The 27,628-nt window shown below is 38.6% G+C and overlaps 2 protein-coding genes across 2 annotated transcripts in view; both read right to left on the bottom strand.

Moving 5' to 3' along the window:
• Positions 1–24,013, bottom strand: part of LOC135710078 (zinc finger protein 761-like) — a 96,350-nt gene extending 72,337 nt beyond the window's left edge. The window contains exons 1-11 of the mRNA XM_065232547.1: positions 23,713–24,013; positions 23,522–23,644; positions 23,087–23,455; positions 22,479–23,024; positions 21,962–22,288; positions 21,512–21,889; positions 20,944–21,250; positions 20,695–20,885; positions 20,295–20,633; positions 10,299–10,523; positions 8,776–9,338 (exon numbers count right to left, since the gene is read on the bottom strand). Of these exons, the coding sequence (XP_065088619.1) occupies positions 9,192–9,338; positions 10,299–10,523; positions 20,295–20,633; positions 20,695–20,885; positions 20,944–21,250; positions 21,512–21,889; positions 21,962–22,288; positions 22,479–23,024; positions 23,087–23,455; positions 23,522–23,644; positions 23,713–23,868 (3,108 nt within the window). The 5' untranslated portion in view covers positions 23,869–24,013 and the 3' untranslated portion in view covers positions 8,776–9,191. Of the gene's footprint in view, positions 9,339–10,298; positions 10,524–20,294; positions 20,634–20,694; positions 20,886–20,943; positions 21,251–21,511; positions 21,890–21,961; positions 22,289–22,478; positions 23,025–23,086; positions 23,456–23,521; positions 23,645–23,712 lie in introns of the transcript that reaches the window.
• LOC135710092 (zinc finger protein 91-like) overlaps positions 1–27,628 on the bottom strand; it is a 61,856-nt gene that overhangs the window by 1,055 nt on the left and 33,173 nt on the right. Inside the window, exons 2-6 of the mRNA XM_065232568.1 lie at positions 2,322–2,810; positions 1,730–2,122; positions 1,079–1,441; positions 726–1,007; positions 99–404 (exon numbers count right to left, since the gene is read on the bottom strand). Of these exons, the coding sequence (XP_065088640.1) occupies positions 99–404; positions 726–1,007; positions 1,079–1,441; positions 1,730–2,122; positions 2,322–2,639 (1,662 nt within the window). The 5' untranslated portion in view covers positions 2,640–2,810. The remainder of the gene's footprint in view (positions 1–98; positions 405–725; positions 1,008–1,078; positions 1,442–1,729; positions 2,123–2,321; positions 2,811–27,628) is intronic.

The raw sequence follows: 27,628 nt of genomic DNA, 5'->3' as shown, positions 1-27,628 counted from the left end.
TGTAGTGTAACAGTGAGCGATGAATTTAAATACCCGTGCAGGGTCGGTATCACCGAGTGTAGAGAAATTCAAGAACATGCAAAACTTAGTTTACAAACCTTATGGTGCTGAGCCTGAGACCGACTGGGTAAAGTAATTCCACAGATATCACATGTGCCTGACTTCTGGTGGTTTAGAGTTGTACGAACCAGGGTGACAGCACTGGGCTCTTCAATTCCACAGTTCTCTGTCGCCACTTTTGCGTCACTCCCGTCTTTCAGAATAATTTCGCCGGAACTTTTGCTACTCGAGAAGTCACTCTGAACTGGATCACAAACCTTTGAATGACTCGTACAAAGTTTTATGCAGTGAAATTTCTTCGAACAATTAGCACACTCGTACTTTGGTTTTGTGTGTTTCATCCTCTGAAATGAAATATAAAAAATAGTATTATATATAAGGACAATGCTACAACAAAGTATGACATTAGTTTTAAAGCTGACAGTCCAATTTTTATTTAATTTAAAAGAAAACAATCTATGTAAAAGCGTTCAAATAACCGACTCCTAATTTCAAGTAATATTAAGCTGATTAAGAAAAACCTTATGATTTTGGACTTTACAATAGGTCAATGTACAGTACTGCCAATAATAATAATTGAGGAAGTGAATCTAGAACACTAAGTTGAGAACCGGAAAAATGATCGGTAAAAAGCCTACAAGCAGAAAGAATGTCAACATACATACCTTATGACGAAGAAGAAAACCTTTAACAGAAAATGTTTTCCCGCAAATATCACAAACAGATCGTGATATCAAATCCTTGCTTTTATCCAAATTAATAGTAGGCAACTCGGCTTCCTTATCAACTTCAACAGGAACCTGTTCATCTTCCAGGGCATTAAAGTCCGCAGGTACCGTTTGATTCCTGGCATTGCAATTACTAAAGGTATGATCAATCTTAAGCTTTTCGGATCGGAAGTTTTCCCCACAATCAGAACACCGCAGAAAGAAGCCATCGTGTACATCCTGAAATGCGATCCAATTATTTTAAATACTTTAAATTATGCATTTTTTTTTATTTGAAATCCATCACTTACATGGACGTGCTTCCAGTAGGAACACTCTGAATAAACATGTTGGTCATTGCACAGAATGCACTGATGCAATTCCGGTTCTGCTGTTTTCGTAGTTTCCTCTGCGGTGACTTCCATTTGCCGATCGTTGTTCTGGACTTGTTTTTGAGCTTCGACGATCTGTAGATTTTCCAAGCTGCTTTCATCTGGATGAAAGTGCTTGTTATGCCGCATGGCTGTGTAAAAATGTGTGTACGTACGTCCACATAATTTACATGAATACATCCTACGCTCACACATCAAACAATGTACATCATAATCCTTTTTACGATGAAATTTAGTCCCACAAGTTGGACACTCGTATTTCGGTTCTGTGTGGAATTTTATCTGCATTAAACAATGAAGACTGTATAACAATATGTAAGAGATGAAGTTTTAATCAGGCTTCGTTTGCAAAAGAAATTGCTGGAAGATATTATATTTTCTGTATGCAATATCAACTACATCCTCTTTATCGGTGTAAAAGTTTCCATTGAGGTACAAACTAGGTCGATTTAGATATGAAAATTTTAGTTAAGTTCTATAGAAGAGAATTTAGATGACTACTGATTCTAAGAAACTATTTGGACGTGCAATTATGCCTGATAGCAATTGAGCAAAACGAGTGCAACAAACCTTGTGATTTTTGATAGCTGATACACCAAGAATAGTTATTCCACAGATATCACATTTGGTCAGCTCATGGCAAATTTGTAAGTGATGAATCAAATGCCCTGGACTGGAAAACTCTTCGTTACAGTAGTAACATATTTTTTTGCATAAACCGCTTTCAACAAGAAGCGCTGTCTCGGCATTCTTTGGGTTTTGCTCCTTGCTCCTTTCATATGCACGGCAACCGTTTCTCTGATGCCTTTTGACATTTTCTACATTTTCATACATTTTACCACAAAACTCACAGGGAACTATATTTTTTTCACATTTGGATAAATGTCTTTGCAAGCGCACTCTTCCGGACGTATACATCGAACAATGTGAACATTTGAGCTTCCATTTCTTGTGCTTCATTTTCTGTATTGAACGATAAAGACATTACATTAGAGTATAAAGAAATTTAAGAACATTTAAAACTTATGCAATGTTCAGACATACGGAGTTATAACATGTTACATGGCTAGCTTGATGACCATTTTCTTGTTATACAGCCCTTGTAACATGTTACAGCTGTTATTACAACTCTGTAGTCTGAACAAGGCATTAATTTACAAACCTTATGGTGCTGAGCCTGGTAAAGATTGGGAAAAGTAATTCCACAGAGATCACATGCGGCTGGTTCATGGTGGATTAGAATGTGACGAGCTAGAGTAACGAAACTGGACTCTTCTTTTCCACAGTGGGAACATTTGGAACAGGATGCTTCAATCGAAAGATTATCTGTCGCCTTTTTTGAGTCACTCCTGCCTTTCAGGCTAAGTCCACTAGAACTCTTGCGACTCAACAGCTCCCTCAATGGATCGATAAGTTCTTCATTTGTATTACTGCTCTGCTCTCCCCGCGATAGTTTCAACTGTACAGTATCAGAAGTCATATTTTGAACTTCAATAGTAACTGGTTTCTCTTCCAGGGCATTACAGCCCGCAGCTACCCTTTTATCCCTAGCCTTACTACAATGACGAAAAGTATGATCATTCTTAAGCTTTTCGGATCGAAAGTTTTCTCCACAATCAGTACACCGCAGAAAGAAGCCATCGTGAACGTCCTGAAATGCGATCCAATTATTTTACATACTATATATTAACTCATTTGTATTGAAATCGATGACTTACATGAACGTGCTTCCAATAAGGACTCTCCGAATGAGCACGTTGGTCATTGCACAGAACGCATTGATGCAGTTTGTGTTTTGCTTTTATTTCTTGATAGTGCAATTCCTTGCTTTCTTCTGCAATCTTTTGACAAGGACACCATATCGATCATAAGATTACATGATTGATTTCTTCTTACCTCATGCAGGTCCAGATGATTCCACAGCCCTTCCTTGCTCACATAGTCCCCGTCGCATAGGGAGCATCGGAACATCAACCGAACCACGCACATCTGCCGATGCAGCTCCAAGTCACCCTCCCGGTAGTCCTCAAGACAGATTTCACATTCGACCATTTTTGGCTTGAACAGCTAACAGACTTGATTCCGCGGTTGCACCAAACACTTCTTAGGGATTAAATGAACACATTGAATTGAACACTAATAATTTGAATGAATAACAATTTTCCAGCATTTTAGTTTAGATTTATAGAAGAACAATAATAATGTTCGCTATCCGACATCCATAAAACATTATGTTGCATTGTTTACATTCAGCATGGATACACTTTTCTATACGGTTATTTCGTATACCTCACTGAACGACAGTTGTTACCATTCTACATGATGTACAAAATTAATAATATTTTTTAACAATATTCCTCCAACTCACCGAAACAGAAGGAAACGGATGTTTGAATATTACCCATATTTCCGTTTACGTTCGAACCAAATTTTTAATTTATTATTCTGGAATGATTGCGTTGGTCCCAAAATCCATCACATAATCTTGAAGGAGAACGATGGATAAATATAGATTATAATCTCCTATAGGAGTACTTTCTGTCTCTTTCGTTCTTATCAACCGTTACGCTACACAGCAAAAAAAGTTGTTGAATATTACATCGAAACTGCTGCAACCAGGTCAATCCATCGGTTGTGTAAAATCACATTGTACGATGTACATCGATTTTGCGAACAAAATTACATCCATTGATGTAATATTGTATCTGCGTTTTGCTATTACATGATTATTTCATGCATCAGCTTGAATTACGTTGATCGATATTACATTTTTTTTTGCTGTGTAGGACGATCTTAGCAGGAGACAAATCCTTCTAGGCTAAAACCCCTATATCTATATAAGTCAAATTTTCTAGTTAATACATCGAATGTTTTCGTTAGTCTTCAGACGTCTGTCGATCTGTCGAGTTCCGAATTCCTTCCAGGCACTACCTTCATCAGGTTTAAATTTAGATAACTGTTGAGAATAGAATTTCTAATTTAGTGAGAATTTCAGTCTGTCGTGACCGGACCGAGGTTTCCAGCCTCGGTCACGGCTACACGAATCTAAAATCAAAGTCAAAAAAAAAACGGATGCTAAAGGCACTCCTTTTCGGTCTATCAAATTCTGAACCACGCTATTGTAACAGTTTCTTGATTTAGTAGAATAACTGTCTTAGCGTCTTGAACACGTTTTGATAAAATCGAGAAAAGGCACTCACTCCAGCAAACCCGGCAGGGCAACGGCGCACCTCCCAAATCGTTTAGCGTGGTAGGTGAACCACCGACAAACACTTAATTCTGATTTGTGTCCGAAAATCGAAAACAGCCGAAAACCATAGGATAGTTTGATCTAGATAAAAATAATTTGTCCAGAATAGATCAGACACGAAGTTCATGGCTTAGCTAAATATTTTCCGCGAACACGAAGCCAGATGTTAGTAGTGTGCTTTGGTCAGAAATTTTATTGTTTTTTGCAATGGTCATTCATGCCGGTTTGTTGTCGGTGGGTGAACCTTCGCGTGATCAAACAAACTCGGGACAACTTGTTTAAACTTCTCTGCCATCCGTGCCGAACAGACTATATTGGAGTTTTTAAGCCGTGCATTCGGTGGTTGGCAACTTTGCCTGAATTAAAGCGACAGACACAGTAGCGCTGCGCTCGAGTGAAGGTGGAAGAAACGATTCTGTGACACTACCCCGAATTGGCAATTGTGCACGGTCCATACAAATTTTAAAAATTTTGTATGGAAAATTGTCTACGCATGGGAAGGGGGGGAGGGGGTCAAGAATCCCAAAAAAACTGTCTACGTAGTTAATGAACAGCCCCTTAATGGCCCATCTTTGAAAATATAACAATAGGAAATAATTAATTCTTTGGATATACGATAAAGAAGGGAATATTCCCTTCTTTTAATATATAAAAGAGAAAATAATCAATTCGTTAAATATACGATAAAGATGGGAATATTCCCTTCTTTGAAAATATAACAAAAGGAAATAATTAATTATTGGATGAACGATAAAGAAGGGAATATTCCTTTCTTTGAATATATAAAAAGCAAATAATTTATTCTTTGGATGTATGATAAAGAAGGGAAGGGAATATTCCCTTCTTTTAATATATAAGGAAAATATGTAATCAATAGCTTTTGGCAAGGGATTCGGGGTAATGACCATTTGGGATAATAACGTGTGGAATAATGTTATAAATTTGTAATCGATAGTTCAACGTTCCATGCACCGATTTTTCAATCCATAACGAGAAATTCTTCAACTCAGGTCTAGATTCAGATCGAACAATTCTTTGATAAGGTTTAACAGTTTCCGACTGGTATTGCATATTGAATTGGATTGCATATTAGACCCTTTGACTTTTTAAATGGTGAACGAAGTGCTCGAAAACTTGAAGGTTGTCATTTTCTAAAGAGCTTTAAAATGGTTTGGAATTGATAAATACATAGTTCCATAAAAGTAAACGTAGTGTATCATCAATTTAGTAAAGTGAAACTAATCAGAGAGTTTAATCACAGACAACAGACATAACACTTTGAAAAAGTTTTTCTTGAAAACATAGTATCTCAAAACATAGGACCTCAGTAACGACATCTCTCGGGCTTCTCGCGTAAAACAAGCTTGCTCGCTTGCAAGCTTCAAAATTCCAATAAAAAATTATCATTTGTATTCAGTATAAATTCCAAAACGAAATTTCCTTCTAAAAATGTACCCTTTTTTTGACCCCTTTCTGTTCTTTCATTTGTCTTAATTTCGGGGTAATGGCCATTCGGGGTAGTAGGGCATTCGCGGTAATGGTCATTCGGGGTAGTAGGACTTTCGGGGTAGTGGCATTCGGGGTTATGGCGTTCGGTGTAGTGACATTCGGGGTAGTGTCACAGAATCGGAAGCAACGCATACACTGATAGGCAAAATAAAGTGCCCACCTCATAATTTTTTTGAATTTCTCTCATATATTTGGTTCAAATTTAAGTAAACACACTCTAGTCTTTTTTGATATCTTATTTTCTATTTTCTTTTAAAGTTTTACTACTGGAATACTGAAACAAAAAAAGTTTAACTGAAAGAAGAAAAAAATCAATTTGATTTGAAAAAAGAAATAGTGAAAAAATGAAGTACCCACTTCAAAAATCGACACGGCGAATGAGAGCAACCCAAATTTTAGTTTAGTTCCCTCAGAATCGCCAAAAGTGCAGGAACTCAGCAATGAGTAAAATTTGTCTCATGTTTTCCCAGGTTTTTCCAGGGAAAAATTCCCGAATTTGAGAAAAGTAAAGATTGGATTCACTCAGTATATTGGTACTACTCCGAGACTGAATAAAATTTTCGTCAATTTCCTCCTTTTCCGGCAAATTTGGGTCGTTCTCATTCGCCGTGGATGTTTTCGAAAAGTTTCCATCGGAAAACCCCTCGATTGTTTATGTTTTGAAATGTTGACATGCTTTGAAGCAAACGGCTCGACCTGGTGCATTTGTTTATAGCGAATTCTCGCGTCACTTTTCAAATAGACCAATGTAACATATCCACCATTTTGAGAAAATCGAAGTTGAAGTTCAACAGATTATTATTTTAACTGTTTAAAAACAATACATTTTGCAATACTATTTTTAATGTAGTCAGTTTATAATAACGTTGAAAATTCAGAAGAAACAGTAAAATCACAATTTTACTTTGAATTTCATGCTACAACATAGAAAAAACCACATAGGACGTTTTGACAAGTCGAGTTGTACATCGGACATGTTACATTGGACGATTTTTCTCACTGACATAATCAATCAGTGTTACATTGGACGTTTTGTCTACATAATATTAGATTCCCTTTCACAGATTTCAGAGTATAGTACCTAACTTTAGATTGGCCCCGCCTTTGGAAAATGAGCACCAATCATATTAGGCAGTCCGAATGACCGAAGTAACAATCATGTACCCATTATTTCAAACTGTACATTGGACAATTTTTGATCAATGATTATTTTAAATAAATGAAAGTAAATTAGGATGGATGTTTTTGTATCACATACAACGATAGAAGAGCAATAGTTAGTATCGCTTAACTCGATTTGTTTACATTTGTTACATTGGTCTATTTGAAAAGTGACGCGAGAATTCGTTTATTATTCAGTTCCAACCTGGATCGGGTATCAAGATTGGGCCTGCTTGTTTTCTGACAAACGTCAGTTTGATCGTTTGTTTTTAAAACCCAGCTCAGGTTGAGGTTCGCACTGACAAAAAGTTCGGTTTCGCACTGGGTTGGAACTGGTTCCAACCCCGATAATAAACGAATTCGCTATTAGTGATCGAATTTGATTCAGTTGAAAAAAAAAATGGAGAACGCAGTGATTTCGAAAGCAATTCCCTCGTGTATCCGAAAATTGGTGGTTCGTGATGGGCAAAACGGTGAATCGCACCGGGCTGTCGCTAGAATGTACAGTATCAGCGACTGGAAAAAAATTTCTGAAACTAAAAACGTTCCGCGCAAAACTGATGCGAGAACGGACACCAAGATGCGCGAAGTCAAGAAGAACCCGAAGGTAACTGTCCGCGAGATCCAGGAAACCCTTCAGCTATCAGTTTCCGGTCGAACTGCTCGTCGCCGTCTCGTGGCACAGGGGTTGAATAGCAAAGTTGCCCGGAAGCGCCCTTTTATCAGCAAGGCAAACAAAGCCAAACGGCTTAAGTTTGCTAAGAAGCATGCTGATAGACCCCTTGAGTTCTGGAAAACGGTTCTCTGTGCGGACGGATCACGATGAAGCATGGAGTAGAAAAGTGATAGTCTGGGGGTGTTTTTCGTGGAGAGGAGTGGGAAGCCTCGTGAAAATCGACGGGATATTGAAGGCAGATTCCTACATCAACATCCTGCGGGAAAATCTGGAGGTTTTGCTGATCCAAAAAGTCCGGACCTTAACCCCATTGAAAATTTGTGGGCGATTGTCTTGACAAAACTGGTGTTACCGATAAAATACTATTTCGCAGCCCTGGAGCGCGCCTGGGTAGAGCTAGATCCACAGCAGCTAAAGAACCTGATGGAGAACATTCCAGAATGCCTGCATCAGGTCAAGGCCAATTATTAAAATGTTTTTCTATTACTATTTTTTCTGGAGCCAAAATTAAGTGGGTACTTTTTTGTCACCGTTTTTTTTTCAATACAAATTGATTTTTTTTTTCTTTGAGTAAAACTTTTCTTTTAGTATTACATAAGTGAAACTTTAAAAGAATAGAAAAAATAATATATCGAAAAAGACTGTAGAGTGTTTACTTTAATTTGAACCAAATTAAAGAATGATGAGGTGGGCACTTTATTTTTGCCTATCAGTAGAAAAAAAAGCAAATACACAAACCTTTATTCTGAGGATGGAACCTTTGCTATCCAATTCGTTCGGAGCATTTACCTTTGAACGACAGATGACGCGATTCTACCTGTCTCATACCGGACGTATGGGAAAAAGGAAGAGTTGCCAGTCTTCTTGATATGTTGTCTTCGGTTTTAAGCTAGCATACAATGGCTGTTTTGGTGTGTATGATTTGATGTATTTTTGGTGTTTTAAAGTCATTTTGGCAGTTTCCAAAATCTGTATTCAATATTGGTGGAACGCGAGCTCATAGACTTTCTAAAAGTTGGTTGCAATATACAAAAGTTGAAGAATCACTGACATACTTTCACAATATATACAAATTAAACAATACGATTTAAGAAAATTTTAACTATTTCATTCATTTTTACTCAACATCATACACCTTCGCTAGCTGAAATAAAAGTATTTGAAATGTCTTTAACTAAAACCGGTTTGGTGAACAAATTTCAGATAACTCAAATGATAAAACTATTCCAAAGATGGTTTTCATGATACTCCGAACACGTTGTTAAGCACTTTTTGGGCGATCATGTTTTCGAATTTATTAATTTTCCGACTTTCAGCCTTATTATTTTAGGATCTACCGAGTTCCGTACAATCCGAAGATACCTTTGGCGTTGAGAATAAGATTAATGACGCACAAGGGACCCGTTTCGATCGCTGGGAATTCCATGAAATTCCGATTATTCCGTTCCAGTCTGACGTTCAGTTAGGAACTCCTCTTCACCTTCTATATATTCTTCTTTGACTATGATTCCATTTTCAAGATCTTCGGCATCTTCAGCTTTAACGTGTTTCGATTTACCATCATGCGGATGCTGTATGTGAAACTGGAATGAAGTTAACGATTAGCTTTAACTGCATTTATGAGTACGCAAATACACTGGATCAGTCTGAAAATAGATTCGATTGGATTGGTAATTGAACCCTTTGCTTCCAGCATAACATATTTAACACAATCCATTTTTTCCTTGATTTATTTTCCGTCAATCTTGTTTCCGTGCTGAGCACCAATGCTACCGACGCCAGGGAGGCAGCTCCCACACCTGGACACTACATATCAACCCATCAACTCATGAACCGGGGACCAACGGCTTGCTGGGGTGAGAAGTAATCACGCTTACCATTACACCACCGGCGCGCTGTATTGCCAGACTCAATTTGATCGATTAGATATTTACGACTCATCATTGGATACAACAAGACACATAGGTAAGAATTCTAAAACAAGATCAATGACTGACAATTGGCTTTGGCCATTGAGACTATTGAAAAGTGAGTGGGTAGGTGAATTATGCACCAGGGTGTGAGAAGTGAGTGAGTGCTTAGTTATTGAGTAAGTAATAATGATTGAGCAGTGAGAAGATGATAGAATTTGTTTAACTGGTGCTCTTACACTGGTGCCAAATGCCATTAAGCACCTCTATAGGTGTACCAGTTAAATAAATTCTATTCAAACTAACGGGGTTCTACGGTATTAATGCATCATTTTTTTCCCGACCAATTCCGCTAGTATGTTTTAAAATTGAACTCTCAGAAAGTAATTGAATTCTGAGTTAAGCGATGTGAATAATGGAAAATGATCTTCAGCAAAATTACAGCTGATCTATTTGCCAGAATACAGATAGCAGAAAATGTTCTTTCACACATAGCAACTCCCATATAAATAAATAAATAAATAATATTCACCGAGTGCCTATTCAGTTCCCGATTAAGACCAAACAAGTTCATAATCATCTAATGGACAAACCATACAAACCTGGAAAACTTCAAACTGACGAACCACTTACCAAAGTTGGGACGGATGATCTCCCAGGGACTTCATTTGGAACTTGGTATTTCTGTTCCTGCAGCACTGTTTCCTCTACTTTAATGTTCAGTTCGAGATCAATATTTTCACCTTGCGGAACAATCTTGGAATCAGGTTGGGCTTCCTTTCCTCTATGGATCAGTGGGATTTCCTCTGCAACACACTGGCGATCATAGTGCTCTTTAGCGTGCTTAGGACAGGTTAGCTGAAATGGATATCAAATGGATACAATAGTTAATTTCTAGCTTATGCATTCAATAGAAAACAAAGAATACTTCAAATGATCACTATGAATACCTATCGAAATTTTGTGAATGTGTGCTAAAAGACGCGCTCCTCAGAAACCAAATGAAACTAGTTAATTCGAACTTGAGCCACAGTCATGAGCGAAGGCATAAATTTAAGTGCTTATCTAAAATTCAGCAGAAGATAGGGAGACTGCAAGGACTTGGTACTCTCTCAATAACTGGCGCACTGAGCAGCACACCCAGTGTGGCACTAAATGCCCTACTTCATCTGATTCCGTTGCATCAATTTATTCAGATAGAAGCTTAAAGGAGTGCATTAAGGATTCAACGGACAAAGCTATTCCTTGAAGGTGATCTTAGAGGTGATCTTGTAATACAAAACGAAAACCGAATCGAGAATAAATATCATTTCGATCGTTTATACAATGTGACGGACCTTGATCGTAACGTGTGGGAATGTGGGGGACCAAACATCCATCCAGGTTCAATTGAAACTATGTGAACTTTGGGGCATTTCTGAGGACTTCAATTCAGTTCCATAAATACCTATCTGAAAAATATCGGGAACTACAAAAAAGTTCTGAGGGCTTCAGATATGTTTCGAGAAATTAAAGGCAGTTCCATTAAATTCAGCAAAATACCGATAACCATCCGAATGCTCCAAAAATTAAAGACATTCCAGAGATCATCAGGCAAGTTTTTGAGAACTTATGAAAAAAAATCGAAACAGCAGAGATTTACGGGGAAGCTTTGAGTACTTGAAGGCGGTTCCATCAAAGAACTTGAGAAAAATTGAGAAGACTTTAAATAATTTCCAAAAACCTCAAGGAAGGTAGGTCCGAGGGTAGGTCTAGAGATCTCCCGGGAACTCAAAAACCTTAAGGGCAGCGCCAATAACTTCAGGGAAGACCAGGCATTCATCAAATTTAAAGATGAAGTTCCGCAAATTTCAGATTTAAGATTTTTAGCACAAACGCATCCAACGACTTTGCGATCCATGATTGAAAGCTTCCAGACGAAAAAATGTTCTCCAGACTAGAGAGGGTCTAGTATAAGAGAGGAGCGGACTGGCTGGTTCTGAGCCAAACGAACTGTCAAAGCTAGAGCCAATCGAGCACCGAGTATCTTGATTGCACTGGCAGTGTTGCTAGAAACCACCTAGGCATAGGTTGCCAAGGCAGTTTGTTTTGAATCCGCTCCTCTCTTATACAAGACCCTCTATACTCCAGACTCAGATGCGCTTTTCCTCTGACGTTTTCCTTTGACAGCGACGGCGTCGCTTTGATACGGCCAGGGCTCTACATTTTCGAAGCTCTAAAATGAACGCGACTTTTGTTTCTTTAATACAACGTGTTTAATGTTATAACGCCTAGATAGACTATCAGCACGAAACGAAATTGCTTTGCTCACCTATTTTAATGTAAGAAACGAAGCTTCATTATGACTTTCAATTTCTTTCACCGGCCCTGTCACCTGCTCTGCTCTTTTTGTAATAGCTCGTGAGAAATGGTTTATTTTCAGTTTCCGTCATATACGGCATGGAACCTTGGTTGATGTGCAACAACCCCAAATTCAAACATCAATCCTTATAGTGAATTATTCGTAACGATTCTATAGAATGTTAACATTAAATATCAATTGCAACAAGAATGGTATAACTCAACTAAACGCATAATTAACGTAAGTCAGTTAGGCAAATTTTCATATCAGCAAAACGCGTGATAAAACTTGTTAACACAGATGATTTAGCCAAACGACAAAATTTAGTTAAAGTATGAACGACTGAATATGTTTATTAATAGTACAAAGTAGGTGACTTAAGAAAGGCACAGTAGGAGTAAGAACCATAATAAGAAGATCCAGTAAAAAAAAATATTAGCAAATATAGAATAGATACCAGCGCATATCCTTGAGAAGAATCTCTTCGATATTATTCTCAAGCTGGTTAAGTAAGAGGGGATGCAAAAGCCTCAAATTCCAATATCAATCTGAATAAGAAATTAACCAGTAATAAACCCCCATACGGTACGAGAAAATACACAACTTAACAGCAGCAGTGACAATGTCACACATTTCCAGGGTCAGTTGTTTATAAACAGTTGCTACCGCGTCGTCAGCGATGCGCGCTGGCTTAACTAGGTGCTTCGCGAAAGGTCAAAGTAAACATTGATGAGTAAGCATCCTACATAGCCGTTCCTACCGCGAGGAGCATTAATTCTTGTTAAAAAAACAGACACCGACTTTCCAAGAGAAAAACTATCTGTCTCGCTTTATATGTACATACTGGAGAAAAACTATTGTGTAGAGTTTAAGTAACAAATTCATGTATAAAAGGTTTCGAATAATAAAGAATCGGGGCAGTTGTTCTGATGAGTTTATTATCCGAGGTTTGCTAGGTGCGGACGAGCACAGTTCCAACCTCAGTATAACTGATTCATCAAAGAGCTTTTTCCATACAGTAGAAATGGAATTGAACTGTCCTTCATTTTACGGAGAAAGAAAGACCACGCGAGTTGTTGCTCTACGTTGGGCACTTCAACACGGGAGTGAAACATGGATGCGCAACGGAGTATGGGCGCTTCAGATGTCTCTCATGAAAGACGGAACTATCAAAGTCGAGTGCTCTTTCACTCGTCCGCTTCACCGAAGCTTGAAAAAAAAAGACGAATGAAGCGACGGAAGAAAGAGAGACAAACTATTGAACATTTGTTTGTAGATGCCAACTAAGGTGCTAGAATGATGCGTGTTGTGATTCGAGAATTGCAATAAACACTTCGAGATTACTTTTGGTTTTAAGGTTGATTTTATTGAAACTCAATACGTCAGGTTATCTTACGAAGACATGGTACAATATCGATAGTTCATTATTTACATAGTTCATTTCTGCTTCACATTCTCACACTCCCTATCTCCCTATTGCCTATATATGAGATAGCACACATTCAAATACTACTAGCAAGTTTGTATGCAAGAGGCAAAGCTTCTCCATTCAATATTGCATACAATACCATATGCGAATAACAGTTACGGCTCGCATCTCTCATGTTTACACTGACAATTGTCATCCGATGTGTCAGTACCGATCTATCAGTTGAATGGTAAATTGTTATTGTTTACTCCACAAGACGACGGTGATAATATCACCGCAGTTTGTTTCTCAACACTTCCCCACAATTTTTACATTCAACAGCTCGAATAACCTTCGATGTGTATTTTTAGGTAACCCCTTTGTGAATGCATCAGCTGGCTGATCTACGCTCGGGATAAATTGTAGCTTCAACTTTCCTTCCTTGATGAGTTCCCGGATGAAGAGATACTTGATGTCCAGGTGTTTCATTCGTTGATGTGATCTCGGCTCCTCTGCTATGTGGATGCATGGTATACTGTCTTCCATAATAATGAATGGTGTTATGACTACGTCCAATTCATTCAGAAGTTTTGTTATCCACATTCCTTCTTTCGTAGCAGCGCACAATGCTATTAATTCAGCTTCACTCGTTGATAAGCTTATTGTTGGTTGCCGTTTCGTTGACCACGAAACAAGATTGCCGTAGAGTTGAAATGCATAGCCAGATATTGATTTCCTGTCGTCTGGATCGTTCGCAAAATCCGCATCTCCAAATCCTACTAAGGCTGGTCTATTGGCTTGTTTAGAGTAAACTATTTTGGTGTTACTGGTTCCTCTCAAGTACCGTAAGATGCGTTTTAGCCCTGTCCAATGCCAATCGGTTGCACAGTTGGTATATTTACTTAACGCATTCACTGCAGCGCATATATCCGGTCTGGATGTCAATGAGAGGTATTGTAGACATCCTACTAATTCTCTATAGGGTTGATCAGTAAGTTTTCCTTCAGATTTCGACCATTTTGTATTAGTGTCCAATGGTGTCCCCACTGGTTTACACTCGGCCATTCCAAATCTTTCCAGGAGATTTGCTCTTCTAGATTCCCATTCAAAAATGCTTTTTGACGTCCATTTGGTGTACAAGCAATTTGTGTTCGTTAGCCAGTGCAAGAGCTAAACGAACGCTTTCCAGTTTGGCAACAGGTGCGAATGTATCACTATTGTCAAATCCTGGCCGTTGTGAGCATCCCTTTGCCACTAACCGTCCTTTATACCGTCCATCTTCTTTCATTGAGAAAATCCATTTCGAATAAATTGGCTTGACTCCTTCTGGCACACAGTTTACCACTGTCCAAGTGTTATTATGATGCAATGCATCAAGCTCTTCTTGGAGTGCACGTTTCCACTCAGGCCAATCAAAAAGATTTTTCAGCTCTTCAATATTTTGCGGAATATCTTCGTTACGAATTATTGCCGTTTACTGTGTACTCCGAATACCAACGTGGAGTTTTCCTATAGGCCGGAGCACAATAGATACGTTTTCGGGTTTTTTGACAGTTAGCCCATGCATTATCTGTCAAAAAAACCGAAAACGTATCTATTGTGCGCCGGCCTTATCCCTTTTGCTACGTCTTAATGGCTGCTTGTCTTCATCATCGTCTCTTTCATCGACTTGACTTTCATAAGTACTTTCATAATCAGTTTCACCAACTGATTCTTCTGCTGAAACGTTATCTTCTTGATTTTCTTCAATCAGCGTACTGTCTTCATTCCTCTGCTCTTCGTCAGAAGTTGATACCTGATCTTCAATATCTTGTCTTTGATCTTCATAGTTCTCTTTTCTATGCAATTGTGTACAAAAAAAAAACAAATCCTGTTGTTCTGATTCGATTTCATGAGAGAGTATCGTGGATTCATCGAATACAACGTTTCTACCTATTTCAATTGAACGTGTATCTGCATTCCACAATCTAAATCCATTGTTTGCGTAGCCCACAAAAATCAATAGTTTAGTTTTCGGATCTAGTTTATGACGTTTTTCCTTGGCGATTTGCTTGAAAGCTCTGCATCCGAAAATTCTCAAATGCTTCAAGTTTGGCTTCTTTTTAAACCACATTTCATATGGAGTTTTGTTTTCTTCTATCCCATTCGTAGGAGATCTGTTGATTAGGTATGTTGCTGTATATTATGCTTCACCCCACATTGCTTTAGGCAATTGACTATCGTAAAGCATTGCTCTTACCTTTTCCATCAACGATCTATTCATTCGTTCACTTACTCCATTTTGCTGTGGAGTGTATGGGACTGTGAACATCATTTGAATTCCGATTTTCTTACAATGATTTTGGAATTGCTCTGGGCCAGCAAACGACAATCCTTCAGCTTGTGGCCAACTTTATGGCAATGGTGGCAAACGATTTGCCTCTTCGTACCTGCCTTCAGTACCGAATGTGCACCACCGGCACAATTACGCTTCGCTACCTCGTCCACCAGCTTCGTCTCGACTAGGTCGAACGTTAGGTCAGCATCAGAACGGCTTTCCAGTGCCGTTGTAAGCGGATTGAAAGAATCCGGCATGCTTCGAAGGACCATCGCAACTTGCAAATTAGCATCCAGCCCCTGGCCTGCTATCGACAGCCTTTCGAATAGATCTTGCATCTCGGTGATGTGCTTGTCGATTTCCTCCCCATCGGTGTACCGCATGTCGCAAAGTTTCTTGGGGATGGATACCTTCGACGTGAGCGTCGTACGCTCGTAGTTCCTTTTCAAGTTTTCCCACGCTTCCTTTGACGTAGTGGTGTTCTGGATCAGATTCCGTTGGCTATCGTCTACCAGAAGACCGATTGTAGCCCTTGCTTTCTGGTCACTTTTTAGCCACGCCGCTACCGCTGCTGCGTTTGCTTCCGTTTGCACTGGGCACGTGCCAGTCACGTACTCCCAGAGATCCTCTCGAACCAGCAACAGCTCAACTTTAAATTTCCAGCTGCTGTAGTTGCTTCCGTTTATCCGTGGGACACCCAATTTCTCGATTGTGGTCATCTCCGACGGAACACTCCCAAACGCGACTAACTTACGCACGGCGGAAAAAAAATCACTCTGTTTATCGGTTGCTATGGTAACTTGCTGGGCCCACAACCTCTTGGGAGGAATGGAGCAAAGTAAAATAGCGTCTAGTCCGTAAGAGCGACGACAACAGAAGAACGAATTTAATTCAAATAACTCATGGCTAACTTATAGCGAATTCGTTTATTATTCAGTTCCAACCTGGATCGGGTATCAGGATTGGGTCTGCTTGTTTTCTGACAAACGTCAGTTTGCTCGTTTGTTTTTAAAACCTAGCTCAGGTTGAGGTTCGCACTGACAAAAAGTTCGGTTTCGCACTGGGTTGGAACTGGTTCCAACCCCGATAATAAACGAATTCGCTATTAGACGTATTTTATTTCTACTCTGCAACTCTTCACGTTGCTAAATGCACCGCTTCATTTAATTGGTTCCGCTTTTTGATGCATCGAAATTCTATCCGCCAGACTACACTGTACACAAACATCATCCTCTGATCGAATGAAACCTCAGACCATTCAAAACAAAAGACCGAAATCGCTTTTTCGAATGATAGCTGCAACCGGATGACGGTTGTTTTGAAATCAGATGATTGTCCTCTCGAATACTAAATGAAACTTGTAATGAGAAGGGATAGGGCCTTCAGTTGAAATGCGTAATGCTCTCTGCAGAATGACTGTCATGCTAAATGGAAATGCATATGGTATTGGATCAGCCCCATAACGCAAATCATTCAAAACGATGATGTAAATAATTCTATCGAACGTCATTTGCTGATCTGAGCTGACAAACAAGGTGGAAGCATATGCATCGCTATCAGAGCTGTTACGAACAAAGGTAAAGGATGAAAACCAATGTTTGGCTAATTTGTGGTGGAGGAGGTTTTCTCCACCACGAAATTTTTTTGTATCCATGATGGAATGGCTTATTATGCCTATTCAGTAAGGAATTATACATAATCAAATTATAAATCTAATTAAAAGCACTTGCATGTCACACTATTCTTAAATGTTTGTCCTCTGAGTGCCGTATGTTTTATAGCTAATTTTCAAACGAAAATCATCCTGTATTTGGATGACAGTCATATGGATGTTCATCATCTGACGACGAATTCAACCATAAGAAAATCATCCGAAATTCGAATGCATATTGTTAAAGGGCTCGAGCAATGCAATAATCATTCGAAGTATTGCGGATGTTTTGGTTCAGTGTACATATTATAGCGACTATAGATTGAAGCTGATATTGTGACACCCTGGTTGCGGCGATGCGATCGACAGGAGAAGTTGATGAAAACGACGCAGCCAACTGAGTTTACAGTTTACAACTTTTTGGCAATTTACATCTTTTATGATTGGTTAACAAATTTTGTTGTACAATACAACGAAAACTTCTCTTTTAGAAACGTTAGGCCGTTAGGTAGTGCTCAAAATTGTTTCAAACTACTCGACAGTTCAAAAATTTGAAACTGTCAAAAATGAATCTTCAACGCGATCAGCGCAACGTAAAGTTTTAAAAGGTGTTTGGTATTCATCCCTACATGTGTGCGTTTGTTTGCTTCGGTGATTTTAGCACGAACGGAGAAAGTGATTCTGATTCAAAAACATGTTTCTTGGAACAAGATGATCTAGGTCTACCTCAAGAAATTGACCTTGACTCCTGTGATTTCGGATATCCAGAGGACCGTTTTCTGGTCACTCAGAAGCAGCATAGATATGGTGATGGCCTATTTCCTCTGAGCTCATGATTGTATGCAATTTATGAAAAAAATCGTGGAACTCTAGGACCATTTTTAGGAATTGGTGAATCCGGATATCCAAAAGGGCACTTTATGGCCATCCGGCAGCAGAATCGATGTGGTGATGGCATATTTTCTCTATGCTTATGCTTGTATGCAATTTAGAAAAAAAATCGCGGGTCTCTAGGTCAACTTTAAGAATTGACTTTTTTCCTGGTGATTCCCGATATCCAGAGCACCGTATTCCGGCCACCCAGTAGCAGAATCGATATGATGATAACAATTTTTTTCTATGCTCATAATTGTAAGCAAATCTAGAACAAAAAACACGGATCACTGTGACAACTTTGAAGAATTAACTATTTTCTCGTTGACTCCGCATATCCACAGGACCGTTTTCTGGACACTTGGTTGCAGAATCGATATGGTGAAGGTTTATTTCCTCTATGCTCATGATTGTATGAAATTAATAAAAAAAAAAAACTCGGATCTCTAGGTCTACTTTCCGAAATTGACCATTTTCCCGGTGAATCCGGATATCCAGAAGGGCATTCAATAACCCCTGCGGGACCAAATCAATATGGCACTGACATATACTTAACTAAGGGTTCTTCACATTTTCTAAAAACTCACGGATCTCCAAGTCAACTTTTAAAAATTAATTTTTTCCCGGTGATTCCGGATATCCAGAGGACTGTTTTCTGGCCAACCGGTAGCAAAATTGATATCTTGATGTCATATTTCCTCTATTCTAATGATTGTATGCAATTTAGAAAAAAAATCGCGGATATTTAGGTCTACTTTCTGGAATTGACTAATTTCCCGGTGATTCCAGATATCCAGTTTTCTGGCCACTTGGTAGCAGAATCGATATGGTGATGGTATATTTCCTCTATGCTCATGATTGTTTGCAAATTAGAAAAAAATTGCGCAGCTCTAGGACTACTTTTAAGAATTGACCATTTTCCCGGTGAATCCGGATATCCAGAAAGGCATTTAATGGCCACCGGGGGACCAAATAAATATGTCACTGAGATATACCTTCTTAACTAAGGGTTCTTCACATTTTCTAAAAAAAGCACGGATCTCTAGGTCTACTTTCTGGAATTGACTAATTTCCCGGTGATTCCGGATATCCAGAGGACCGGCCACTTACTTGCAAATTCGATATGGTGATGGTATATTTCCTCCATGCTCATGATTGTATGTAATTTAGGAAAAAATCGTGGGTCTAGGTCTACTTTCAGGGATTGACCATTTTCCCGGTGAATCCAAATTTCCACAGAGCCACCTTTCACGGGTTTTATCGTTCCGATTTGCCACCCACAACTCCAATCGGTTCCTTGTCTGTTCCGTTTGAAAGTAGATAGTCATACATTTCAAGTAGTGGCTCAATCTTAAGATGTGGTAACCAAATTGCCGAGAACCAGTCATGTCAACATGAATCGACACGCATTTTGCTCGGAACTTTTCCGGGTTTTTCCGTTCCGGCTGGACAACCACAGGTCCAATTGGGTTTCTATCTATTCAAAATAAAATTAGATAGTCATATCTTTCGATTGGTGGCTGAATCATAACGATTGGTCATTGCATTGCTGAGAACCAGCCATGTCAACATGCATCGACACGCATTTTGCAGCCTTGGGGTTATGTCAGTTAAATCATCGTTTTCCAAAAGAGTAAAAAGCAATTCAGTGCCAACATTTCAATGGGGCGTAATTGCTTTTGTAAACAATGACTTTAGCTATCGATTTCTCGCAAATAAAAGTCCATCCCTCCAAATTAACAATGCTAGCTGGTAAAGGAAACATTCATCTACCTGCTTGTGTCATTAATCTTCATGAGTAAGTTTTAATTCACGAGAAATCGACGGCTAAAGTCATTGTTTACAAAAACAATTACGCCCCTTTGAAATGTTGACACTGAATTCTCGAATTGTCAAATTTATCTAACGTTTTTGCCGTATATTAAAACGACAGTTCCATATCCTAGGTAGCGAATGGCATTTGCTCAACAATCTGGATGATTCTCAAAAGTAGGCAAAGCATCATACGTGTCATAATAATCAGGAATTACCATACAAACCTTATGTTTCATTAGCTCATCAGAACTGGTGAACGTGATGCTGCAAATGATGCAAATAGTCATCTGATGAGCTGTATCACTCTCCTTGACAATGAGCTGCTTTTGCTCTGCAGTGCAATCGGCGCCTTCAATATTCGCCTTCGATATAGGTTTGTTGCCATGGTGAACTCGTTTCTCGTGGTCCTTTACTCTACTTAGGAGGTTAAACTTTTGACCACACATTTCACAAGAATATTTCAAACGAGCACAACATGACTCATGATTTTGTAACTTATCTTTAAAGTGAAATTTCCTTGAACAATGAGGACATTGGAACCTTTCTTCCGTGTGTTTTGTGACCTGTAATGAAGGGGAATTGAAAAACAAACTGTATTGAAGAAGAGAGAAAACAACAACGTACCATATGATAGCTGATTTGTTTATAGCTAGATACAATAATGCCACAGATGTTGCATGAAAATGGATGGTTTGATGAATTTTCGACAAGTGGTTGCGAGATTTTCTCTGCAGCAGAAACCATCTTGTCGATCCGATCCGATTCGATATCCATAGAGTCATCATCGTTTGGTGGTTGCTCATGCGAACGAGAATCTTCAAAAGAATTATTCGTTATTATTTGATTTCTTATCTTTAGTCAAATTTTACCCACTCGAAACACCATCATTGGAGGATTGTCCTTGGTCATCCCGTGCCGATAGTGTTGCTTCTTCTACTGTTATTTCCATTTCCAGATCACTGTTCTGGATGATCTGTAGATTTTCCAAACTACTCTCTTCTGGATGATATCGCTGATTATGCCGCTTGATTGAGTAAGCATGCGTGAACGTCCGTCCGCATAGTTTACATGAATACATCTTATGCTCACACTCTAAGCAATGTGCATTGAATTGTCTTTTGTGGTGAAATTTTTTCCCACAAGTGGTACACTTGTATTTCGGTTCCTTGTGGCTTTTTATCTGCATTGAACAATAAAGACTGTATAATAGGTATATGAAAAAGATAAAGTTGAAATCAGGCTTTGAATGCTGAAAAAAGGTTGCTGGAATGTTTTTCAATTAAGATATGGACATTTTGGCTATGAGTGTTTTTTCATTACTAAAAATAAAGCCAAAGTGATATGGCATTCAACCGTTTTTTTATGATTACTGATTCTAAGAAACAAATTGAAGGTGCAATCAGGCCTGATGTCAATAGAGACTAACGAGTGTCGAACAAACCTTATGATTTTTTGTAGGTGATAAGCCAAGAATAGTTATTCCGCAGATGTTACATTTGGTCAGCTCATGGCTTATTTGCAAGTGATGAATCAAATGCCCTGGGCTGGAAAACTCCTCGGTGCAATAGTCACATTTTGAGCCGCTTTCAACAAGAGTGTCAACATTATTCTGCTTTCGCTCTTTGCTCTTCTTAAATGCAGGGCAAAACTTCCTCTTATGTATTTCGACAGCAAATACAGTCCTAAACATTTTACCACAAAACTCGCAGGGAACTTTTTCTTTCTCACATTTGGATGCGTGTTTTTGTAAGCGTTCACTTCCGAAAAACTGCATCGAACAGTGTAGGCATTTGAACTTCGATTCCTTGTGCTTCACTTTCTGCATTGAACGATGAAAGCATTACATAGAGTATAGAGTACTTCAAAAACATTCAAAACTCAGTTTACAAACCTTATGACGCTGAGCCTGAGAAAGGCTGGGCAAAGTAATTCCACAGAAATCACATGCGACTGGCTCATGGTGTATGAGAATGTGATGAGTTAGGGTGACGGCGCTGGACACTTTTATTCCACAGTGGGAACATTTGGTACAGGATGCTTCACTCGAAGGATTCTCTGCCGCCTCTGATGGGTCACTGCTGTCTTTCAGGATAACGTCACTCGAGAAGTCACTTTGAATTGGATCACAAATATTTAAATGACCCTTATAATTGCGCAGGAAGTGAAATTTCTTCAAACAGCTAGCGCACTCGTACTTTGGTTTCGTGTGTTTCTTAATCTGCGAATGAAAAATAAGGAAAAACGTGATAATTAATCTCGCACACGATCACTTCGGTTTGTGTAAAACAATATTATTTAGCTACATTTTAAAAATTAAAAGAAATCCCGGAGGATTTCGTTGTAGATTCGATTATTAAAAAAAAAACAATCTAGACAAAAACGCATAAAACAATTAATAGGAAGCAAACCTTATGATGTCGGGCTCTATATGAGCCTTCAAAGATGATACCGCAAATGCTACACGTGGTCGGCTGATGACAATGTACGATGTGATGACGTAAATTTCTTGCAGTAGCACACTCTTTGTCACAGCGAAAACACTTTGTGCCAGATAGGGTGTCGGATGATCTGCTTGAGGGATTTTCGACCAGTAACTCCCCACTGTTGTCTGCGATGTCCTTCTCGGCCGTACCTTCAACAACATTCGAGCTAGAGGATGAATCCGAACTAAAATGTGTAGTTGATTTATCAGCCGGATTTATTGTTTTTACTACAAAATTCTTCCGTTGATGTTGATCTTGCTTCTCGTCATTCAAAACTCCTTTACGACGATGACCATTTCTCATATGTCTCGCAAAGCTCGCTGAAGTTTGGAACTTCATTGGACATAATCCACATGAAAAATTTTGCTTCTCACATAATGCATAGTGTGCTTGATATTCTTTTGGCTGGAATATTCTCCGGCAATGGGGACATGTTTGGTGCTTTCCGTTCATGCACGTGTATTTCGCTCTCTGTTTTGGTGATAAAATATTACTCAGAAAAGAATATGATGAGAGAATCTCGACATACATACCTTATGACGAAGCAGTAAACCTTTTGAAGAAAATGTTATGCCACAAATATCACAAGCCAATCGTGACAGCAAATCCTTGCTTTTAGCCGAATCAATAGTAGGTAATTCGGGTTTCTTGTCAATGATATTATTGTCCGTATCGTTGGCAGTGTTCAAATTAACACGCGAATGTTCAATCAACCGACAGTTAAATTCTTTATTTGTGTTACTGCTCTGTTCTGATCTATTTTCATCTTCAATAGGAACTTGATCCTTTTCCGTTTGATCTCTGCCCTTACAATGACTAAAGGCATGGTCATTCTGCAGCGTTTCGGATCGGAAATTTTCCCCACAATCAGAACACCGCAGAAAGAAGCCATCGTGAACGTCCTGTAATACGATACAATTATTCTACATACCTACTATACACTATGTCATTTGTATTGGATTACTTACATGGACGTGGTTCCAGTAGGGACTCTCCGAATAAGCACGTTGGTCATTACATAGAACACATTGATGTAATTTGTGTTTTGCTTTTATTTCCTGATAGTGCAATTCCTTACTTTCATCTGCAATCTTTTGACGAAAACACCATGTTGATATGGATCGTTCATGAAACGAATTCATCATTGATCTCTTCTTACCTCATGCAGATCCAGATGATTCCACAGTCCTTCCTTGCTCACATAGTCCCCGTGGCATAGGGAGCATCGGAACATCAACCGTAGCACACATATCTCCCGATGCAGCTCCAGATTACCTTCCTGATACTCCTCAAGGCAGATACCACATTCGACCATGTTGGCTTGGATATCTAACAGGTTTGATTCCACTGTTGCACAGTTACAAAAAAAAAGATTTGAGTACAATTTTCAGCAATTAAAATTAAGCAGAACAATACATTGCATTCCTATATCGAACTTAAATATAATAATATTATTACGTATTATCAAACAAACATTATTAAAAATAAACGAAGGATTCTGTTGCATTGTTTACATTCAGCATGCATACACTTTCGTCACGGTTATTAGGTTTTGCACCGTCGGGGTTAACCTCAATCTGATGACAGTTCAGTTGTACTGTTTACGTGGACTTAGTCGTTTTTTTCTTGGGTAGATTTTCTCGATAATTTTTCAGACTGCACTGAGATGTAAACCACACTTCTGCAATGTCCACGAGCAACATCTTTTCACCGCGCTGTTCCTCGACAATTTTCAAGTTAAAATTCGGAAATTTTAGAATTTTTTTTCGAAAAAACGACTAAGTGCTCGTAAACAGTACCACTGAACTGTCAAAAATGTTCAGCCTATTAACACTGAGTTCATTTGTGACGTCACGCTGCAGAACCTAATTAGGTTTTGCACCGTCGGGGTTAACCTCAATCTGATGACAGTTCAGTGGTACTGTTTACAAGCACTTAGTCGTTTTTTCGAAAAAAAATATTCTTAAATTTCCGAATTTCAACTTGAAAATTGTCGAGGAACAGCGCGTAGAAAGGATGTTGCTCGTGGACATTGCAGAAGTGTGGTTTACATCTCACTGCAGTCTGAAAAATTATCGAGAAAATCCACCCAAGAAAAAATCGACTAAGTCCACGTAAACAGTACCACTGAACTGTCATCAGATTGAGGTTAACCCCAACGGTGCAAAACCTAATTAGGTACTGCAGCGTGACGTCACGAATGAACTCAGTGTTAATCGGCTGAACCTTTTTGACAGTTCAGTGGTACTGTTTACAAGCACTTAGTCGTTTTTTCGAAAAAAAAAATTCTAAAATTTCCGAATTTTAACTTGAAAATTGTCGAGGAACAGCGCGTTGAAAGGGTGTTGCTCGTGGACATTGCAGAAGTATGGTTTACATCTCACTGCAGTCTGAAAAATTATCGAGAAAATCTACCCAAGAAAAAATCGACTTAGTCCACGTAAACAGTACCACTGAACTGTCATCAGATTGAGGTTAACCCCGACGGTGCAAAACCTAATACGAAACTAACGATTTTAAATTGGCTCACTACTTGACTAGCCTATTGGTCCCAAGCAAATCGATTAACGTATCCCATTCTACTATAAATTCCAGTACTACACTATGTTTGTTTTGATTCGCTATGAAAGTTTGACAGATAAAATGAGGGGTGATTTGATTTTCCTATGTTTCGAGGGGTGAATCGATTAGCTTGGGACCGAAGATAGTACCAGAGCTGAGCCAAAAAGTTGAGCACGTTTCTTCTGGACCTACTAGAGTTACCTCTATAGTGGTACTGTTTACAAGCACTTAGCCGTTTTTTTAAAGAAAAAAATTATTTTAAAATTTCCGAATTTTAACTTGAAAATTGTCGAGGAAATGCGTGGTGAAAGAATGTTGCTCGTGGACATTGCAAAAGTGTGGTTTACATCTCACTGCAATCTGAAAATTATCCAGAAAATCTACCCAAGAAAAAATCGACTAAGTCCACGTAAACAGTACCACCATAGAGGTAACTCTAAGACTAGAAGGTCCCGTAGAAACGTGCGCAACTTTTTGGCACAGCTCTGGTACTCTCTTCGGTCCCAAGCTAATCGATTCACCCCTCGAAACATAGGAAAAACCAATAACCCCTCATTTTATCTGTCAAACTTTCATAGCGAATCAAAACAAACATTGCGTAGTACTCAAATTTCGACTAGAAAAGGGTACGTTAATCGTTTGCTTGGGACCAATAGGCTACTAAAGTGGTGAGCCAATTTAAAATCGTTAGTTTCGTATTGATTGTTGGTACCACTGAACTGTCATCAGATTGAGGTTAACCCCGACGGTGCAAAACCTAATTAAAAATAAACGAAGGATTGTTTACATTCAGCATGCATACACTTTCGTCACGGTTATTTCGTATCACTCATCAAAAATCAGTTAAACGCTGTACAGACTGGAGAGTTATAACATGTTATAACGGTTGTCAAATAATTGCAACACAGAAACAACAATCAAGATAGCGCTATAACATGTTATAACTCTGTAGTCTGAACGTACTATCACTCTGAACAAGGTGATCCATAGGAGACGTTTCTCGCGTCACTTTTCAAATAGACCAATGTAACATATCCACCATTTTGAGAAAATCGAAGTTGAAGTTCGACAGATTATTATTTTAACTGTTTAAAAACAATACATTTTGTAATACTATTTTTAATGTAGTTAGTGTATAATAACGTTGAAAATTCAGAAAAAACGGTAAAATCACTATTTTACTTTGAATTTCATGTTAAAACATAGAAAAAACCACATAGGACGTTTTGACAAGTCAAGTTGTACATCGGACATGTTACATTGGACGATTTTTCTCAATGACATAATCAATGAGTGTTACATTGGACGTTTTGTCTACATGATACTAGATTCCCTTTCACAGATTTCAGAGTATAGTACCTAACTTTAGATTGGCCCCGCCTTTGGAAAATGAGCACCAATCATGTTAGGCAGTCCGAATGACCGAAGTAACAATCATATACCCCATCATTTCAAACTGTGCATTGGACAATTTTTGATCAATGATTATTTTAAATAAATAAAGGTAAATTTGGATGGATGTTTTTGTATCACATACAATGATAGAAGAGCAATAGTTTGTATCGCTTAATTCGATTTGTTTACATTTGTTACATTGGTCTATTTGAAAAGTGACGCGAGGTTTCTCAGTGGAACTGACAGCTCGAAATCAAGAGTATGTGCACATGAGTGCTCTGGTGTTAATGGTGCTGAATGTAAACATAAACAAAGCAGAAATTAGGTTTTGCACCGTCGGGGTTAACCTCAATCTGATGACAGTTCAGTGGTACTGTTTACGTGGACTTAGTCAATTTTTTCTTGGGTAGATTTTCTGGATAATTTTCAGATTGCAGTGAGATGTAAACCACACTTTTGCAATGTCCACGAGCAACATTCTTTCACCACGCATTTCCTCGACAATTTTCAAGTTAAAATTCGGAAATTTTAAAATATTTTTTTTCCGAAAAAACGGCTAAGTGCTTGTAAATAGTACCACTGAACTGTCAAAATGGTTCAGCCGATTAAAACTGAGTTCATTTGTGACGTCACGCTGCAGTACCTAATTCATATGAGAGTGAACTATCAGTTTTACTGTGATCTGTCAAAAGTTCTTGGTAAACAAAAAAGTCAGCTGATCGCAACAGGATCGTGGACAGGCTTATTTGAAAAATCAAGCTGGACATTGCATTAGGTCCTAAGTAACATTGACAAATTCTCTTCGTCGACTTTCTCTTTGTATCCCCACGGCCATCTTAAGACATTCCCATGTATTTTAAGCACACATATCGATAAAAGAAGCTTTCATCTAGCATCTAATACGACAAACACTACAAGAAACGGTTGTGTGCTCATGTTATTAACGAAAAAGAAAGTCGACGAAGAGAATCGATCAATGTTACTTAGGACCTAATGCAATGTTCAGCTTGAAATGCATCCATTACTCAAAAGTGAGAACTTCCCTAATAAAAATAACCATAAAAGAGAGCCTAACGACGTTTTCTGGGTATCATCCAAACCATTTGTGTGATAGTTTA

This window comes from Ochlerotatus camptorhynchus, unplaced genomic scaffold, assembly GCF_037179485.1.
Source record: "Ochlerotatus camptorhynchus isolate MF236.1 unplaced genomic scaffold, CSIRO-AGI_Acam_v1.1 ptg000370l, whole genome shotgun sequence".
In the NCBI taxonomy this organism is placed as follows: domain Eukaryota; kingdom Metazoa; phylum Arthropoda; class Insecta; order Diptera; family Culicidae; genus Ochlerotatus; species Ochlerotatus camptorhynchus.
The sequence above is the reverse complement of the archived record's forward strand: the minus strand, read 5'-3'. Positions and strand labels throughout refer to the sequence as shown.